Source organism: Ambystoma mexicanum, chromosome 5q, assembly GCF_040938575.1.
Source record: "Ambystoma mexicanum isolate Mex_15411 chromosome 5q, UKY_AmexF1_1, whole genome shotgun sequence".
NCBI lineage: Eukaryota > Metazoa > Chordata > Amphibia > Caudata > Ambystomatidae > Ambystoma > Ambystoma mexicanum.
Window position 1 is genome coordinate 38,077,024 of NC_090933.1, and position 19,842 is coordinate 38,096,865.

The following is a 19,842-nucleotide window of genomic DNA, read 5'->3' on the forward strand; positions in this document are numbered from 1 at the left end:
AGACACCGTATCCCCCCTTCTTTGACAGTGACCTGCCAACCCCCTGTCAGCATTCATAGGATATATTAAGGCACACAATCTTCGTTTCCCCAAGTATCACACAAGTACTGTGACAAAGAAGAGGGAGTCAAGAGGAATGCAGACTTCCTATGTGAAACACCACTATTGTACTGGGACGAAGAAGATGCAGACAGAGGCTCACCGACTTCCTCATTGGCCATGTCCCATTAACAAGGCCAGGCAGGGTCAGGCAATGGAAATCAAACATGCCCACCCACAGCCTGTTAAACACTCAGAAGAGAATTAAAAGAACCCAGTCATTCAGCAAAGGGAACAAGAGCAGAGGAGAGCTGTGGAGCCGTGGCTGCCCAGGACCAGCTGGAAGAAACCAGGACGCAAATGTCTACAGGGAAACATAGTTACTTATACAGCCTTTCGGCACAGATCCACATGTGCCGAAAGGCCGTGTAACTAACTACATGTTTTATTTTTGCTACCGTCCCTGGGGGGACCGCAACTGGGCAATTGAACGAGTGTGAAGCGCTATTGTCAGAGATAGTAATTGAGCGGTTCTGATCGGGAGCTTTCTCGCGCTCTCTCTCTCTCCTTCCATCGGCTGCATTTATTTGACCGCTGTTCTTATCAACACCGTTTATGAATGCGTGGTATGCCTTCCAATGGAATACAGTAATCTAAGTGTTGTGACGCAACAGAATATACAGGTAATTACCTTCTTCCTTCATTAATGTGGTCTTAACAACGGTTTTATTTAGCCAATAGGGTGCGTTGTAAGGTGATGGTTTTTCACACTTAATATTTCCCTGTAGGAATTCGGAACTGATTATTGCGTTTTAGCTACCAAGCTTAATGGTAAGTGGCAGCGCTTAGCTAGTAGTCAGCACAATGGTGCTATAAATGACTATAACTCAAAATTAGAGAGTCGTACTTACCATTCTTACCAACTCTTTAATGAATTTCATTTAAAGGACTATGTCAACAACAAGAACACCTTAAGGTAACAATATCTAACAGTTTCTAAGAGGCAGAGATGATGTGACACACTGCCCAAATAGCTACACAATTAGATACAATATGCTTGGTTGAATATTAGCGAATTACTAATTGTGCTTTTGTACCGTTTGACTATTTTTCTCTTATTTGTATGTCCTGTGTCATTATGTCTTAATGAATTTGATTTGCCATTACCCATATGTCATGTGCCATCATATTATTGCATTTGACATGGTTGTATCTGTATCACTTTGGTTGAATTTAATTTACTTTGCCTATGGCACCTTTTGTTGAACATTGGGCTTGTGCCGCCATGACGTAATATCGGTTCACCGAAGTAAATAATTTACTTGTACATGTGATGATATAACTCTGCCTCAGAAGAAGAGCCTAGGCTCGAAACACGTGTCAGGCTGACTCTGGAAAATAAATATATATGCATTTATGTATCAAACTTTACAGTGATTGGTGCAGTGTGTTTGTATACTGTTATTAATATAGTTGCAGAGTAGTCGCGTGTACAATGAAGTGTTCTCGAAAGACTCTGTGTGAAAGAAGGAAGCGTCTGTGAAGAGGGGAGCTGTGTGCTGACACAAAGTGTGACGAAAATAGAAATCCTAAAAAGGGGGAGCTACGCGAGAAATGAAGTGGGAGCAAAATCCCAATGTTTATGGAATCGTGTTTAAATAAAGCAAAGAGTTTTGAAAAAGCATTGGGGTGGCCACCAGGCAGGAGATTGATCCAGGATGGCCGCAGAGACCCCACTATAAGGAAAAGAGGACAGAACTAAAGTTTAAGGCACCTGGTTGCGCAACCTGTAATGGGTGGATTGTGCGGTCTGACAACTGCGCCACGACCAGGGTGGCCACAGTTGAAGGAAAGGAACTGGATGATCTGTAAAAGTTAAAAGCTAAGAAGGACTTGGTTAAGAATGGGGAAGGGAGCCCCAAAAGAAGCCAATTGACCTGTCGTGTTTTGCAAATGTAACTTTTCTGTTTACTAAGTTGAACTTTTGCGTGAAAAGAAAGGAACACTGAACCAGTTGAGCATTTGTGATTTTGAAAATAACCGTTATAGAATCAAAAGGGTCTTCGCTTTGGCAAGGGAAGCCTAAGTGACCCATCCGAGAAGTGTGAACCAGAAGGCTTTTGGGTTCAAGGAAAGGGGACACAGAGAAGCCCAAAGAACTGACAAGAAAAAAGGTACTGTGAACATTTTGCCAAGTGAATCCTGAAAAGCCTATGGAACCTTATAGTCCTATAAGTGCCCTGAACTTGGGGAAGGGAGTTGCAGAAGAGCTCCATTGTCACATTAACTTTACTTTGAACACTATTGAGTTGGCCAAATCCCATAACCCTCTCTTTCTGTAGAAGTGAAGGCAAGCATAGGTTTCGACACCAACCGTATTTTGTTTTGGACTGACAGACTTAGTCTTCCCTTAGTTTGCTTTCAGTTATGGGAAAATTCCCACCTTAGAGTTAGGGCAAGTTAGCCGTTATACAACCCTGACCATTGAAAATAAAGGTTTTCACAATACATTTTAGTTGTCTGCATCATCTCTTGATACCATGCCTGTCTCACATGCTCCTACCCAACCATTATTCCTGGGCAGAGGGGATATGCCTAGCTGTTCTGGCTGGGATGGCCTCTTTGGAGGAATTGCCTAAACTTAGTTTCATAGTATCTCAATTCTGAAGAAAACTTGCCTGAGGTAAGACTAAATCAACCTAAATTGAAAAATGTCATTGCTATTTGAGGTATTGATGGAGATGCTTTTGAAGCTTAAGAGTGATGTTTTTGTTGGAGGATAGTTACATTGTTGGCCAGCATAATGTCTGAGTAGACAGTACTTGAGAAAAAACTAAAATGTGTTTTAAAGATAATGGCAAATGCAATATGCTAGTACTTAAGCAGTCTTAAAAAAGATTATATATGATAAGATCCTAATACTTTGTATTTCTTCTGTGTAGGCTTCATAATTGGTTTGTTTGAAAAGAAATCTTTTTTTATGGTTGAGCATTAAATGCGAAGAATTTTTTTGAATGCTGTTTACAGCAAGCTCTGTGTATCAGTTTGAGGAGCTCGAAGTACGCTTTAACCCATTTTCTTTCTCTTCTAGGTACAAAGAGGAAGCCCAGTTTTACAAAGAAGAGCATCTTAAGAATCGACAGCTTCCTGCGTTCTATGTTCAGTATATGATTGCCATCATTAACAACTGTCAGACCTTTAAGTGAGTTATTGTGTTCTCTTGGGAGGTGGGTTTACAATTCAACACAACCAACGTGCTAGCATACATAACTATTGTATCTGATTCCTACCAATGAGTGGTCTTTGTCAGGGTATAGACATTCACTTTAATTTCCAAGTTACTCACCTTATATGCCAAAGATAATGCCCAAATTAAGAATGACATGGCACCTCATTCAGTAGTTTCCTTTATGCAACAGTCAGTTTTGGTATGCAGATCTTCTTAAAAGTGCAGGAGTGGGCAGAGCCTTAAATGATTCCGTATGGGAATTCAGAACAAACATAGACGCCCTTAGCACTCAAGGGGTTACGTGCAAAATCTCTTCCACTCTGCTTCACCGGTGGGAGCTACACAGGGGCTTTGAGCTACACCCTTGCCCTCAGTTACTAAGTTTTGTCACCTTGCAAATCCTCCGTTACTCTGAGATGCTGCAATTTATTCATGCAAGCAGATGACAATTTATTAGAAAACAGTGCACAGGCAGGTGACTCGGATTCTGCTATTCGCTGTTGTGAAAAGCAATAGGGCTATGACTTAATTTTAAGTTTATGCTACTATATTCCAATAAGTGTTATCTGGGCCGAATTTCAGATCTCATTTAAATTCAGATGAGCACTATTTTTGTTTCTAGAATTCAGTTGTCAAACAATATTTTGATGGGTTACTCAGCTTGTTTGCTCCTCTTTTGTACCACCTTTATCAGTGTTGGCTCAAAAACACTTTAGGCCCATTGCCTCTTGGAACATGTAAGTGTTTATTTCAGTCGCTTCTGCAAGCGAAATGCCTTATCTCGCATCAGTGCATGTTGTCCTAAGTGACCCGATTGAAGTACAAACTGAATTGGCAGAAGGTAATACTCCCCCATCCGTGTGTGATTTTAACACAGTAATAAGGATAGCCCTTCTGTATGGGAGAGGGAAGACAAACCACTTGAGAGCCAAATCAGTGTTTCTTTCCAGAATGCCTTGAAGACATAATGAATACACAAGCACTGTATTGGTGTCAATCCTATATCAACAATTTGGCTATCAATCACATAATAGCTTACAAAGTTTCAGACTTGGAGCTTCCTTCTTTCGGTCGGTCCTAGACTGTTTCGGGACACAGGGAATTGTTAGGGAATAATCTGGGACAGACAATGCCGAAAAATACCTTCAGCAGAAGGGGAAAATCCTCCCTGTTTCCTGAATTTGGAGGGTGGGCATTGCAGCAGAGGGCAGGCGTGAGCGAGATGAGGACCTTATGTGTGGCAAGAGAAAGAGAAGAAACCGGAAGCGCTATGAGAGAAAGAGAGAAACGCACACGCTTTTCCCAGAGCACGAGGAAGAGAGGTGGGCTTGCTAGAATTGCCGCAGTAGGCACAGCGAGCCATGAGGTGGGAGAGTGAGTTTGCAGTGATGCGAGGGCGTCGGAATAGACAGGCAGGGATCTAACGAGGAAAATCAGTAACCTACAAAAGATGCTGGGAAGTGGTGAAGAATGGGGAAAAAGACAGGGATTGCCAATAAGGAATAATACAAGGGCAAAGGCTTGATCAGGCTCGGTCTTTTAGGTTGCCATTAGCTTCTAAACATTCTCAAATCTTTGTTACCCAAAACAATTTTCTTGACTTTCTGCTTGCTTTGTCTCCTGGTCCATCACCTTTGAGTGGTGTTTCTTCCAATAATATTACATGCATTATGCTTCTTTGTTTCCATTCCCCTTTTTCATAGATTTTCCAACCTCCTCGTTTATAGTTGTTTTTCTGTTGTGCAGTTTCCTTATTTCGTGTGTTTATTAACTTTATACTATGTTAATACAATTCCTCAGAGTTTTCTCTTCTTTTTGACCAAATTAAAACATATGTCTTTTGTGACATGCAGAGGAATCGGCTCTAGAATCGAGACAGATGCGTGCTTTCTGAGCTTTAAGTGTCACTGTTTTAGGCTATCTCGTTGCAGCTGTTGATGTTTCAAGTGCATCCTTGGAATTTGGAGGATCTTCAGCTAGTACTACAAGGGTCCTGCTCCTGCATTCTCTTTATTTTATTTTCTTAAGCATGTCCTTTCATCATTGATTGACTATACAGCAAACCAATAGAATTGGACACACGGTAGTGGTGCACCTGGCCAGAATTCTGGACAATTGCCTCTTTGGCCATGTTAGAAGGCATGAAGTTAAAACCATTAATTTTTATAGCAGATGCTAGAATTTAATCAAACGCATTGTGGGTTCAATTCTCTTACTGTTAGTTACATTACACCTAAATCATTGTATCTGGTGCTTATTTGGAACTACCACCAATATACTACTTGGAGAGGGTATGATTTGACGGGACAAGATTTCCGAAGTTTGATAGAGAGGAATTGAAAAGAAATTCTGCCACTCCAGAATGGGCGCCGAGTGCCTCACCGCATTATACAGGACCTGCATTGATAAATGAGATGCAAGAGCTTTAGCTTGCTTTAAAGGGACGACCCGGGGCACCAGACCATTCTTTTCGGTCTGCTGTCTCAATGTCCTTCGAAGTTGTTATGCTAGAATTGTGGAGAGGGGATGGGTATCCTGAGTTTTACATGGAAGGAAGCTGACCTCACTCTTTAAAGTATTGTTACAGAGGTATCCTTATTTGTCTGAAGACAAACAACTACAGTACCCTGTTAAGCCTGTATAGGTGAATCCGGGTGAGTGCCCATACCATTTGCTTTATGACTTAAGCTACAATATATGGGTTTTATTAATGCATCTGGGGTTGATAATTGACTGATGACAGTGTCTTGGTTTAATTCTAGGCACACACATATACTAATAAATAGGAGATTTGAAAGAGGTTAGTCAAAGACATTTATGTTATTGCTTACTAATGTGTGTGAATATTTAAGAGAGTAACACAATGCCATATGTTTTTTAGATTTATTGAAGAATTTGAATTTCAATTCATTCAGAGAGAAAGGACAGCTTGCAACCCTTGAAGATGGATTAATTATTAGAAACGCATCAGCATTTTCGAGAGTTAGCTACCTTATATTAACTCTCAATGTTAAGCTGTGTGATGTTTAGTGAATTCTCTTGCCTAACACAATGGGTGTGGCTGTGAATGATATGTAAAATTGGACATCTATTAATGTTTTGGTTTGGATATGCAAAACGTTTTTTTAACTTACTAACAAAAGTATACAAGTGTGGAACTATAAACACTTTGTGTTGAAAATCTGGTTATTTGAAGTCTTTGTTATATAAATTATTTCTTGTCCAAAAGAAGCAATGAATTCCCAAAGGAGTGCATTTGGGTTACCTTCTGCTAACAGCAGGCTGTTCTTTACATTTTGGCTTTCTCAATGGGGGCAGTGCCTTTGAACCCTTTCAGTAGTTTGTGCAAAGAGGGTAAAGTCTTTTTCACAGCTACCAGAAGTCTCCCCCAACTGATTCAGCACCTACCTTCACTTCTTACCAGAAACCGTTTTGACTTGGCAACACAACACGCAGATCCTGTATGGGGGAAGTTCTCTGAATGTTGGATGCTTGGCAGAGTATTTTGGATGCCTGGTTCCTCAAGGTGTTTTCTTCCTGAACCCTGCTTGGATGGGGTGTAGGACATTTTTAGTGCTCACCCACTCATCCATTCTACTTTTAAGACATTTATTAAACATTTTGCTGGACATGGCTAACAAAGAGATGGGTCGGTAGCAATGGGGACCATGAGTAGAGCCCTTCTTAAAAATTGAAATGATAATGGCCTTTCGCCATGAAAGTGCTATGACGCTGGAATTGGAGATTACATTAAAAGGTTTTACCGGTTGGCCACCAGGGGGCGCACGAATGAGCAGCCTCTCTGTGTGAGCTCCACTACCGCAAGTCCAAGACGAGACTGGAGCCTCCGTCTTACGACCCTACCCCCCGAAAACAAAAAGAGGAGATATATCCTGAAGACTCACCCCGCCCCCCCCTTATAGGAGAAAACGCGATGAAAATCGGAACCAAAAAGGGAACGAAACCAGTGTTTGAAGTTTCGCCTCATAAGAAGCGTTGAAAGTGAAAGTGACATCAACGCGCTGGCCAGAATATGGATAGGCATCTTAATAACCGGCCCACCTGACAGCTTCCCTCGCCCCTCTCTGCACCCCCTCTCCCCGTTCAAGCGGAGAGTGAAGAGGTACATGGACGGAAAGCCAAGCATGCCCAGAGGAATGCCCCTGCTGCAGATCCCTGCCCGCGTGTGTTGAGGACTTGGAAACGGGCCCCGGCTGACGGGTAAGCAAACGCTCCACACACGATTGCTAAACCCAGGTACCTACTCCGCCCAGCAGCGCAGCACCCCGTGAGCGGACGCCCCAAACCCTGCCAGACGCCCGGGGTGCCCCCCAGGACCAGCTACCCAACGCTTCCTCTCCGAATGAACAGTGACCCATCAGCAGGTCTGCCATACGCGGCGTCTGGGCGGAGGCAGCGCAGGAGGAAGGAGAGAGGCCGCAGCACCGATCAACTGGCCTGAAAGCCCCTACCACACAACTCCGCCAGCGCATTACGCGTACTGAATCCACGGTGCATACGGAGCCCATTAACCAAGAAGACTTGCAGGACAGCGTGACAAAATAACTAGAAATTAAGAAACCAGCACCATTGCTCATAAAGCGAAAGTGCAGATGTTATAATACCACAGGCCCCACCTTCTGCCCACGTTCTCATGGGAAGCAATTGAGACACAAGCAGAGGTAAGCCAGCATACTGCACCCAAAAAGCCACCCCTGGCTAACTGTACACCTACAAAGAGATATCACCGGAACCATAACAACACCCCCTCATTATCTAAAAACCTGATTCTGCCACGCACATAGCGTAGAGCAACAGCAATACAGAAAGAAGACCATCCAAACTGCCAACCAAGAGCTCTCACACCGCCCCCCACCAATGACCATTCACCAACGCCTGAACAAAGCGTTCCCACGGGGCACACCACAGCACCCGGAAAGGAAATGCTGCATCCAGACCAAAGCTCCCTCTCAAAATATATGAAGAAAGACGCCCAGGAGGGGATGCTACACCGATCTCCAGCTAAAACTGTCCACCGCGGAACTGAAAGGTGATCCCGATGACATTTGGCCACAAGACGGGCAGACGGCGCGAAAACTCGGACAAGGAGACCTACACCCCCCTCTTCAACCCCCGCCGCATATGGTAGACCCCACCCCAGACCAACATCCTGGAATCACTCTGGGGTCATCCGCGCATACTGTAGTGCAGAGGGTTGGGCCCCCAAACCCGTGGCATGTGCCTCCTACGCCACAGTGCCGACCCCATGAACACTAAGCTGAAGTTGGCCAGATACCCTTACGAACCGCTCTTGTCGCCACCATGGAACAAAGACAAAGAGACAATGGACACCTCCGAGACTGTTGCAGCAGCCACCAAAGGTGATATCACTGCCCTCCTGACCGAAATGAAGTGCATGGGGGCCAACCTAGGCGGTAAAATAGACAAAATAACACAGAGAATGGACAACATTGAGGAAAGACTGGAAGGGGTTGAAAACAACCAGGCCTCCATAGACACCCTCAAAACCCAAATGGACCTCAGAATATGGGAAATTGAGAAGAGGGAGGAGGAATTCCAACAAGAAATTGACGATTTAGAAAACCGCGAGTGGAGAAACAACTTACGATTCTTCACCATTCCGGAGCACGAAGGTGAAACAGAGGAAGACCTCAAGAAAACAATTCACAACATCAAAATCTTGACGGCGGACAAAGACATTGATGAGCCCAAAACGGAGATAATACACAGAGCCGGAGGACCACCTGGTGGCCCAAGATCGGTCCTCGCCAGGTTCCACCGATACCAGACAGAACCAGGATTCTAGAAAAAGCTAGAACTGGAGGTCTCCTCACACTCGGGGGAGTCCAGATAACCATCTTCCAGGACCTATCCTCCCTCACCCTGGCTCTGAGACGCCTCTGTAATCCACTGACGAAATGGCTCAAAAAACAAGGCACCAGATATAGATGGGGAAATACCTTCTCCCTTACATTCGAGCACGGAAGCAAGAGATTACAGCTATGATCAGAAGAGGAGATCCGTGACTGCATCGGGGAACTCCTCGGAACAGGCCCAAGAGAAGATGACCGAGAACCCTAAGAAAGTGGAACGCGATGGGAACTCCAGGGTCCAAGGAGAAAAAGAGTGAAGGGACCAAGAAAGTACAGGTGAGGTAACAATACACCGGACAATCACAAATGAAAACAATGTCGGTTGTCCGACGTTGGGCTGACAGTTCTTACTCAGTCCGAATCGGACGCCACCAATCAAGGATGGAAGCTCACGACAGGAGTGGGCATGAAGGGGAACAAGGGAGGAGGGAAGGGAATGTTCATTTGTTAAACAGGGTGGGGAGGGAGCGGGGAGGGGAAATGAAGATAATGACACTCAAGACGGTCAGGCGCGTCCTACGAAACACTCTAACCCCGTTGGCATCCAGCAATAAATAATGGGACCCAGCAAATAAACGGAGAAAACACATCAATGGCCGTTAACTACAACACTGCAAGCAATGGGCTCGACACGATTAAAATCGGAACATTAAACGTCAAGGGACTCAATTCCCCCACCAAGAGGTCACTACTGAATAGGGAATTCAAAATGGCAAACCTCGATATACTCTTCCTACAAGAAACTAGGTACATCAAAGGGGAAGAAAGAAAAGTTCTGTATACCAAGTCAGGAACTGAACACTGGAGCTCAAGCCCACTCCGGAAAGCTGGTGTCGGCATCCTAATCAGCAAACAACTCCAGTTCAAAGCCCAAAAAACCTGGGCTGATGTGAGCGGTAGAGCGATCCTACTGGTCGGTAACATACAGGGCACGACCGTCACACTGGCCTCCATATACGTCCCCAATTCTGGACAATCCAGGTTCCTCCGACACACAGTCCCAAAAGTGATGATCGAAGCAGAAGGTGAAGTGATCCTAGGAGGTGACTTCAACATGTGGGCAGACCCAACACTAGACAGACAAGCCGGCAACCCCAAGGTGAGCGATCCACCAGAGGCTGGCCGCTCAGAAGTACTAGACATGATGGACTTGTACAAACTCAAAGATACATGGCGCCATATGAACCCCCACCAAAGAAGCTATACATTCGAATGGATTGTGTCCTCCCACGTATTCCTCATCTTATGATAAATCGTTATCTCCAACTTCGCTGCTTCAGAAAAAAAAATTCTCGCAGTGGGCGCTGTGCTCAAGGTCGTGGCGTCGATTGTCCCTCGACGGACTCCGTACTTTGTCGACGTCACCGATGGTATAACTAACTCGAGCCGCGCCCGTTGCTTCAGTTCCGTTTTTCCAATCGCTTCGCTATCGAGAACGGCGCGCTTGAGATTTTCTGTGAAGAAAATGTCATCTGCTTTGACTCCTTCGACACCCAAGACTGGGTTCAAGAAGTGCGTAGATTGTGAATCAAAAATGTCGATCACGGATCCCCACTGAGTTTGTCTCTGGTGTCTCGGTTCAAGTCACCGAACCGACGACTGTGGTTCCTGCCAATCCATGACCGAGAAGGCCCTTCGTGAGAGGATAGGTAAACTGTCGGTGGGGAGGGAAGCCTCTAAGAAGGCTATGTCCAAAAAACATAAAAAAGCGACTGATTCGAAAGAATCAGATCGCCATAGGAATTCCAAGAGGTCTTGATCTAGGAGTAAATCGAGACACTCTTCTTCCTCGTCCAAAAAAATGAAGAGGAGACATAGATCTCCATCATCATCTTCTCAGTCGACCGAAGAAATTCGATGTCCGACAAAATCGGATTCCCCCAGAAAATGGGAGGAATTTCGTAAAAAGATGATGGAGGTATTCGAGAATGCGACCCGACCCCCTCGAATGAACCTTGGAAGAGCCATACCCCTAAAGTCGCTCCATGGGACGACAAAGGGAAGTCTAAAACTACTATGGTAAAAGCCAGTAGTGTCAAGGATACTCGAAAAACTCGAGTCGACGACAAGCCATCGAGGACTCTTCGAGAGTCGAGCATCTCTCCGGTGCCACATAAAAAACATAAGTCGTCAAAGGCTTCGACGACTTCATCGACGCCATCGACGTCGATCGTTTCGGCATCGAAGCCAAAAGCATCCTCGATGCCTGTATCGAAAGTCCTCTTCGAAGTCATCGAAGATTCCTTCGACAACTTCGAAGGATTTTTCCATTCCTTCGACACATATTGTAGAGGAAGAAAGGAGATTTACTCCATTGCCCAGGTCAGACTTTTTTAAGTCCATGTTCTCAATTTATGAGGAATCTGGCTCGGAGGAAGATGAAGTCACTCCTTTCGGAGTTTCATATGGCACAAAACAAGTTCCTGAGGAACTCATTGATCAAGAGTCTAAAATGAGAGACTAGAGTGACAGTGGAATCGACACCTCCCCAGAATTAGTTTGCCAGACCTGACCCTGCAGAACATGCAGACTCAGGGTACAGGAGTCTTATGACCAGAGTGATTGAGTATATGGGTTGGGGTAACACTTCATCCGTTTTCGAACAGGACGACATGACGGATATAATTGTCAGAGGTCCTCAAAAAGATCCAGTTCTCCCTTTCCACAGGGCTCTTCAGAGGACGGTGGAGAAAAACTGGGAAAATCCTGAGAGCATTGCTGATGCAAATAGTAATTTCCCCAAGAAATACAGACCAGCTGGTACGGATCCTGAATATTTAAACAGGCATCCGACTCCAGAGAGTCTAGTTAATCAGGCAGCATCCACTTCAAAACAAACTGCATATCCCACTATCCCTCCGGATAGAGAGGATAAAAAAGTTGATGCTTGGGCCCGTAAAGTTTTAACTTCAGGCAGCATGGCCCTTAAATCGACAAATGTCACCTGTACCCTGGCCAGGTTTACCCATACCCTGTGGGACTGTATTTCGGCGGCGGCTGATCATATTCCGGAAGGCGAGGAAAGGGAAGGCTTCCTCAATATAGTCAAAGACGGGAAGGAGGCAATGGGGGAATGTCTCCAGTCTGGACTGGATACTGCTGATAGTATCAGCAGATCCATGGTTGCAAGCATTGTGCTACGCATATTTGCGTGGTTGAGGAAGTCGGGGTTTGCACCAGACGTGCAAGCCAGACTCCTCAACATGCCCTTTGATGGCTCGAGGCTGTTTGGCAGTAAGGCTGATGAAAGCCTAGAAAAACTTCAGACCTCGAAAGCAGCAGCTAAATCGCTTAGTGCCTCCATGCGCCAGCCTCAAAAACCCTATTCCGGCTCATCTTCCTGGAGGGGTCGTTCTTTTCGTTACTACTATTCATTTGGTAGAGGAAGAGGACAGGCTACTCAAAGAGGCAAAAGAAATTTCCCTCGTGGTGCACGAGGAAGAGGTGCAAAATCAGCCTCAGGAGCGGCATCTTTACCCTCAGCCACTCCTGCATCCGCACCCAAATCCCTCTGACACCTTGTTACACAAAACACCAGTGGGAGGCAGGATCTCTCAGCATCTGAAGGAATGGCGGGGCATTACCTCAGATGCTTGGGCACTGGAAACAGTAGCTCAAGGTTACTGTCGCCCCTTCCAAAAAAGACCTCAGAATCATCCACCGGGAGCCAACTCCGTAAAGATTCCAGACCCGCTCCTGTTGCAGGAAATTTTAACCCTCCTAGAGAAAGGTGCCATAGAACAGGTACCTGTAGCGGAGAGGAACAGGGGTTGGTACTCCCCATATTTTCTCATCCCAAAAAGGACGGAGGATTGAGACCCATCTTGGACTTAAGAAACTTGAATAAGTTCCTCAGGAAGGACAAGTCCAAAATGGTGACCCTTTATCAGATCCTTCAGGCTCTCCAACTTAGAGGTTGGTATTATTAGACCTTCAGGATGCTTACTTTCATGTGCCAATCCATCCAAAGCACAGAAAGTACCGGAGGTTCGCGATTGGCAACTCTCATTATCAGTTTTGAGTTCTGCCATTCGGGTTTACCTCCGCCCGAGAGTTTTCAACAAACTGTTGGCGGTTGTGGCAGCGAATCTCAGGAGAGGGGGTATTCAGATCTCTCCCGACCTGGACGATTGGTTGATCAGAGCAAGTTCTCCGAAGCAAGCTCAGGAACATCTTTCGATCACCTGCCACTTCCTCCACAAATTGGACTTTTCCCTCAATTTCAAGAAGTCCCATATGATACCATCCCAAAAGCTCCAGTTTATCGGCGCAGTCTTGGATACTTCCTCAGGAAAAGCCTCGCCCCCCGAGGTGAGAGCTATCCACATTCTGCAGATGGTAACAAAGTTCCAGAATGCCCAACGTCTACCGGCCTTTGATTTTCTCAGGTTGCTCGGCCTCATGGCATCCTGCATTTTCCTAGTACCAGAAGCCAGGTTGAGAATGAGATCCCTTCAATGGGCACTCAGAACTCAGTGGTCCCAGTTCTCAGGGTATATGTCGGATCTTCTGCAAGTCCCGATTGCAGTTGCTCAGTATCTTCTATGGTGGGCTTGCAACAACAACATTCTGAGGGGAGAATCTTTTTGGCAACCATGGCCGGAAATAACAGTAGTTACGGACGCCTCACTCACAGGGTGGGGAGCACACACCAACAATCTGACAATCAGCGGTCGTTGGTCTCCATCGGAGTCCAAACTACACATCAACCTTTTGGAGCTGAGGGCAATCAGACTAGCGCTGAAGGCCTTTCTGCCCTCTGTACAGGGAAAGAATGTCCTGATAATGACGGACAACACAGTGGCCATGTATTACCTCAACAAGAGAGGTGGTGTAGGGTCACTACCACTGTGCAGAGAGGCAATGCAGCTCTGGTTCTGGGCAATACGAGAAGGAATCTCTCTATCGGCAGTTCACCTAGCCGGAGGGCAGAACACGGCGGCAGATGCTCTGAGCAGGCAGAGCACAGTCTCTCACAAGTGGGAGCTAGCTCAGGAAGTCCTTCAAGAGATCTTCGCCCTTTGGGGAACCCCGCAAGTGGATCTGTTTGCCACCGTAATCAATCGGAAGTGCGAGCAGTACTGCTCAAGGGAATTTCCTCAAAGAGGAGCTCTGGGAGACGCGTTCGTAGTGGAGTGGAAGTTTCCACTGCTGTACGTATTTCCCCCAGTCCCTGTGATTCCTCAAGTAATCAGGAGGTTGAGAAAGTTCAGGAAAACCATGATTCTAATTGCCCCGGATTGGGCCAGGAGGACGTGGTACCCAGACCTTCTAGACATGTCCATCTGCCCTCCAATACGTCTTCCACAAAGAGAGGATCTTCTCTCGCAAGAGGAAGGTCGGGTTCTCCATCCAGAGGTCAAGACACTCAACCTTCACACGTGGTTTCTGAGAGGTTGAGATACAAGGATTGGGATCTTCCGGATGACGTAATGGAAGTCTTGCTTTCGGCCAGAAGGCCAGCAACAAAATCTTTGTACCAATGTCGCTGGAACAGGTTTAGTAACTGGTGCAGAGATAAGAATGTGGACCCTTTTTAATGTGGCACTCCAGTAGTGCTCTCTTTTCTATTACATCTAGCCAATCTGGGCTCCAGATAGGAACAATAAAAGGATACTTTGCTGAGTTGTCCATTTTCAAGCGCACCTCGGAAGAGGTTTCATATTTCAAAATACCATTCATCATTTAATTCTTAAAAGGGCTTCCTAAAGTATACCCCCCAGTACCTTTTCATGTCCCAACTTGGGATTTAAATTTAGTACTAACATTTTTCACTTGCATACCTTTTGAACCTCTGCACTCCTGTCCATTGAGGCTTCTAACATTAAAAACTGTCCTCCTTGTGGCCCTATCATCAGCCCGCAGGGTTAGTGAACTTCAGGCTCTCTCATGCAAACCACCATATACTGTTTTTTATAAGGACAAGTCCTTAAAGTTAAATCTTCCTTTTTACCAAAGGTAGTTTCAGACTTCCATTTGTCACAAAAAATATTACCAACATTTTATCCTCCTCCTCATTTGGGCAAGGAAGAGGAGAAACTGCATAGACTAGATCCCAAGAGGGCTCTTAGTTTTTACATCTCAAGGATGTCTAAATTACGACAAGATGACCAACTGTTTGTGGGTTATACTGGTCATAAACTGGGCTTATCAGTAACAAAACAGACCATATCCCGCTGGATCCTTTTGGCCATAATTGAATGCTACTGATTGACGGGCAAAGACCCACCAGATGGCCTTCGAGCCCATTCTACAAGGGGAATGGCTACTTCTGTGGCTCTAAAGAGGGGAGCCCCGGCAGCAGATATTTGTTCAGCTGCAACTTGGAAAACCATGCATACTTTCATCAAGCATTACTGCTTGGATACCGCCTCCTCCTTTGAGGGGTTATTTGAGGACACAATCCATTCGAAGAACAAGTTACTTACCAACTGTAACGTTCTTTCGACTGGATGTTCCTCCCACGTATTCCTCATCGACCCTCCCATCCTACCACACAGTACAGTTTACGTTTTCTTACACTTTCCTCTCATGAAGAAGGTATTAGTCATGGGGCACGCCTGGGTGTTCCTCCTCTATGTTCATTGAAAAAACAGAATTGAAGCAACGGGCGCGGCTCGAGCTACTTATACCATCGGTGATGTCGACAGAGTACGGAGTCCGTCGTGGGACAATCAACGCCATGACCTCGAGCACAGCGCCCTCTGCCGAGAATTTTTTTTTTCTGAAGCAGCAAAGCTGGAGATAACGACTTATCATAAAATGAGGAATACGTGGAAGGAACATCCAGTCGAAAGAACGTTACAGTTGGTAAGTAACTTGTTCTTCTACTCTGCTCCGCATGCCACATACACCAGAATCGACTACATATACCTCACACCAGATTTAATGAAGGCATTGTCCACATCTGAAACATTCATATAACATGGTCGGACCATGACATGGTCACAATCACCCTCAGCCGGATGATGCTCCCCCGTAAAAGCTCAAAATGGCGCTGTAACAAGACGCTCTGGAAAGACTCAATATTCCGAGAAAAATTGGTGAAGGACATTGCCGAATACTTTGAGCGGAACAACACCGGAGAAGTCTCAAGAAACACGGTATGGGAAGCGGGGAAGGCCACATGGATAGGTGTAGTGATCAAAGAGGGAGCGGCAAAGAAAAGGGAGCGCCAATTGATAGAAAATAAGCTTAGAAATGAAATAGCGCACCTAGACCTTAGTGCCCAAACGGCTGACGCACAGAGAGAAGAGAAAATAATGGTGGCAAACAGTAAAAGAGATGAACTGCGACAATTAGAAACTGACCAGATCCTGCGCAAACTGCAACATCTGAAACGGAAACACTACGAGAAAGGAGACAATGCTGACGTGCTACTCACAGCTAGGCTCGGCGGACAACGCAAAGAAAGATGGATATCTACCATAGAAAAAGAGAATGATCCCCAAGGGGATCTCCCCCCAATATCCCTGAAGCCTTTGCCGACTTCTATGAAAAACTATACACCTCTGAGACCACACACGATGAGAGGGTAATCACAGAATATATGGATAACACGACCATTCCAAGTCTAACCACGGAAATAGCACAAGCCCTCAACGCCTCCATCACAGATAAAGAAGTAGAAGATGCGATCAAAAGACTCCCAACTGTGAAAGCTCCCAGTAACGATGGCCACACGACAGGGTTCTACAAAACCTTCATTGATACCCTCCTTCCGTTTATGGTCGAACTCTTTAACGACATCCGGTTCAGCCCCTGAATCATTCTCTGAGGCACTCATCACAGTCATCCCTAAAGAGGGCAAAGACCCCAAACAATGCGTCTCTTACCGCCCCATTTCCCTCCTAAATATAGACGCCACGATCTATACACGGGTCATCACCGCACGGCTGGAAACGCACATGGCAGCTATCATTCACAATGACCAAGTCGGATTTATCCTGTGTAGACAGGGAGCAGACTCCACCCGCAAGACTCTTCACCTTATACACGAAGCAAGGAAAATGCTGAACACACCTGCATTACTGTCCATCGACATAGAGAAAGCGTTCAATAGGGTCGAATGGCACTTCCTGGAAGCAACACAGAAAAAAATAGGCCTCGGCCCTGTCCTCCAACGAGGAATCAAAGCAGTGTATACAGCACCCCGGGCATCTGTAACAGTGAACTCTCTGTACTCCCGCTGGTTCCCACTGAGCAGAGGCACGAGACAAGAGTGTCGCCTCTCAGCAATATTGTTCGCGCTTTCACTGGAACCACTGGCCCAAATCCTCAGAGCAGACCAACAAGTCAAAGGTATGCGAGTGCAAGGAAGAGAATACAAGTTGGCCCTATACGCCGACGATATACTACTACACGTACAGAACCCGATGACGTCAATCCCCCGAGCGATGCAACTCATTGAAGAATATGGCGCACTATCAGGTTTCAAAGTTAACAGATTCAAATCCATCCTCTTTCCTCTACACGAACCCACCACAACCCAGAAAGAGGAATTCAACCAATTAGGCCTCACTGTCGGAGGTCCCAAGCTTCTATATTTGGGCATCAATCTACCAAGAAATGTCACAGATATATATTAAGCCAACTTTTCTTAATTCCTCTCCGCATTTAAAGCTGAGCTCGCAAAATGGCGACCATTACGGTCTCCTGGATGGGATGACTGAATGCCATTAAAATGGTCAGCCTCCCGCGCTTCTTGTATCCCTTTCAAGTCCTCCCTGTGTCGATCCCAGAAGACTTCTTCAAGCAAGTGAAAAAAGCAATAACCGGATTCCTATGGGAAGGGAAAACACCCAGAATACCATACGAAACTCTCATTTTACCCAAAGACCAAGGAGGAGTCGGCCTCCCTGATATTCAACAATGCTACCAGGCGACCCAGCTAAGAGTCCTTATTCCCCATTTGCGAGACAGAAAAGACCTGCAATGGGTACAGCTCGACAACGACAACCTCACCCCCGCCACACTCTCGGAATGGTTATGGGTCCCCAGACCACAACTTACACAAAGACTACGCGACCATCCAATATTAGGAACAATATGGAACATACGGAAGGAGGGAAAAGGAATGAAGGGACTGACCACATGGCCATCCCCCTTGAGCCACCTGTCGGCCCCAGGAGTCAAAGAAGCAATTCCAGAACACCCCAGATACCAAACCTGGTTCGACGCCGGACTCGAAAGGATTGGACAGCTATGGCGAGATGACAAATTCATACCAATTGCTGACTTGGAGGAAGCCCTCCAGCTTCACCCAATATCGATTTTCCTCTACCTATGCCTAAAAGGCGTCCTATCCAAATGCGAATGGAAATCCAGGATCCAAAGAGAACTAACTGCCTTCGAGAAAATCCTTGATACAACCACCACGAACAAAGGCCTCATAGCACGCATGTACAGCGCCCTGATCAGTAAGGACCTGAACTCAACCCCCCACCTCAAAGAGAAATGGGAGGAAGACTTCAACAGAGAATTCGACCAACAAGCATGGGACACGATTTGCAAAACACCATCCTGGATATCAATTGCCGCACAATACAAGCTACACGCTATAAAATTATTACATAGATGGCAGTACGACCCCCACAGACTATCGAAAATGTATCAGACCAACAGCCTGAAATGTTGGCGACCAATGCGGAATGGATGCTAACTACTGGCACATGTGGTGGGACTGTCCAAAGGTCCGCATATACTGGACCGAGGTGCTTGGATAGATAAAACAAATAGATGGCACTGAAAGACAAGCAACTCCCCTCCTCACCCTGTTCGGCCTAGAAGAGGAAGATGACAAACTAGTCGGGGTAAGGGGACTCGCACCTCCATTACTATTAGCTGCAAGAGCGGGCCTAGCTATCAAATGGAAATCGCTACACCTCCCACAAAAAAAAGAATGGATAAACATTGCAACAAACATATATACAATGGAGAAAATTACGGCAGCCATTCATGGAAAAGCAGCACTCCACGAAGAAACCTGGTGTGGCTTTGCCGCAACATATATCCCAAGCCGAGGACAAGACCAATCCACAGACCCGGAGTCAACGCAAATCATACATGTACAAGACTCTTAACTATCATATAACATCCCACTGGTGCAGAGACTCATCGCACAACACAAGCCTACATATGCCAAACGAAGAATAAAATCCCAGCTCGCATTAAAGATTGGTAAAGTTCATGCCAACGACCAAGATAAAATTGGCCGCCAGTCCTAGAGGGGCGGAGAATGGACAAAATTAACTTAACGCCAAAAGGGAAGGGAAATTTAAATGTGTTGTTTGTACGATCCTTGTTCAATTATAATAAGACAATGTGGTAACAATGTGAAGTTAACAAAATTGAAAACTTAAATTAAAAAAAAATAATAGGTTTTACCAAAATGTTTACCCACCAATCAGGCTCCACTTTAAATAGTCTGACTGCATACCGTCCGGGCCAGCTGCCTTCCCTGCCGCAAGAGCCTTGACACTTGCCAATATCTCTTCCATAGTGTAGACAATATCGCCACCTCTACCCGCTGCCCTGGTGGCTGCCTCCACCGCACCCACATTAAACAGGATGCTAGATAAATGGGTGACCCACTCATCAGAAAATGATCCCAGTTTGTTTTCCTTTGGTTTATCAAAGCCCCCGATACTAAACTCCAAAAGAGCTTGCAATCTTTAGATG

The 19,842-nt window shown here is 45.7% G+C and overlaps 1 protein-coding gene across 6 annotated transcripts in view; it reads left to right on the top strand.

Moving 5' to 3' along the window:
* The window catches only part of EXOC3 (exocyst complex component 3), a 1,019,937-nt gene that overhangs the window by 623,239 nt on the left and 376,856 nt on the right, over positions 1 to 19,842 (top strand). For all 6 annotated transcript variants that reach the window (XM_069620467.1, XM_069620465.1, XM_069620469.1 and 3 more), the window contains one exon: positions 3,131 to 3,241. In XM_069620467.1, the coding sequence (XP_069476568.1) occupies positions 3,131 to 3,241 (111 nt within the window). The remainder of the gene's footprint in view (positions 1 to 3,130; positions 3,242 to 19,842) is intronic.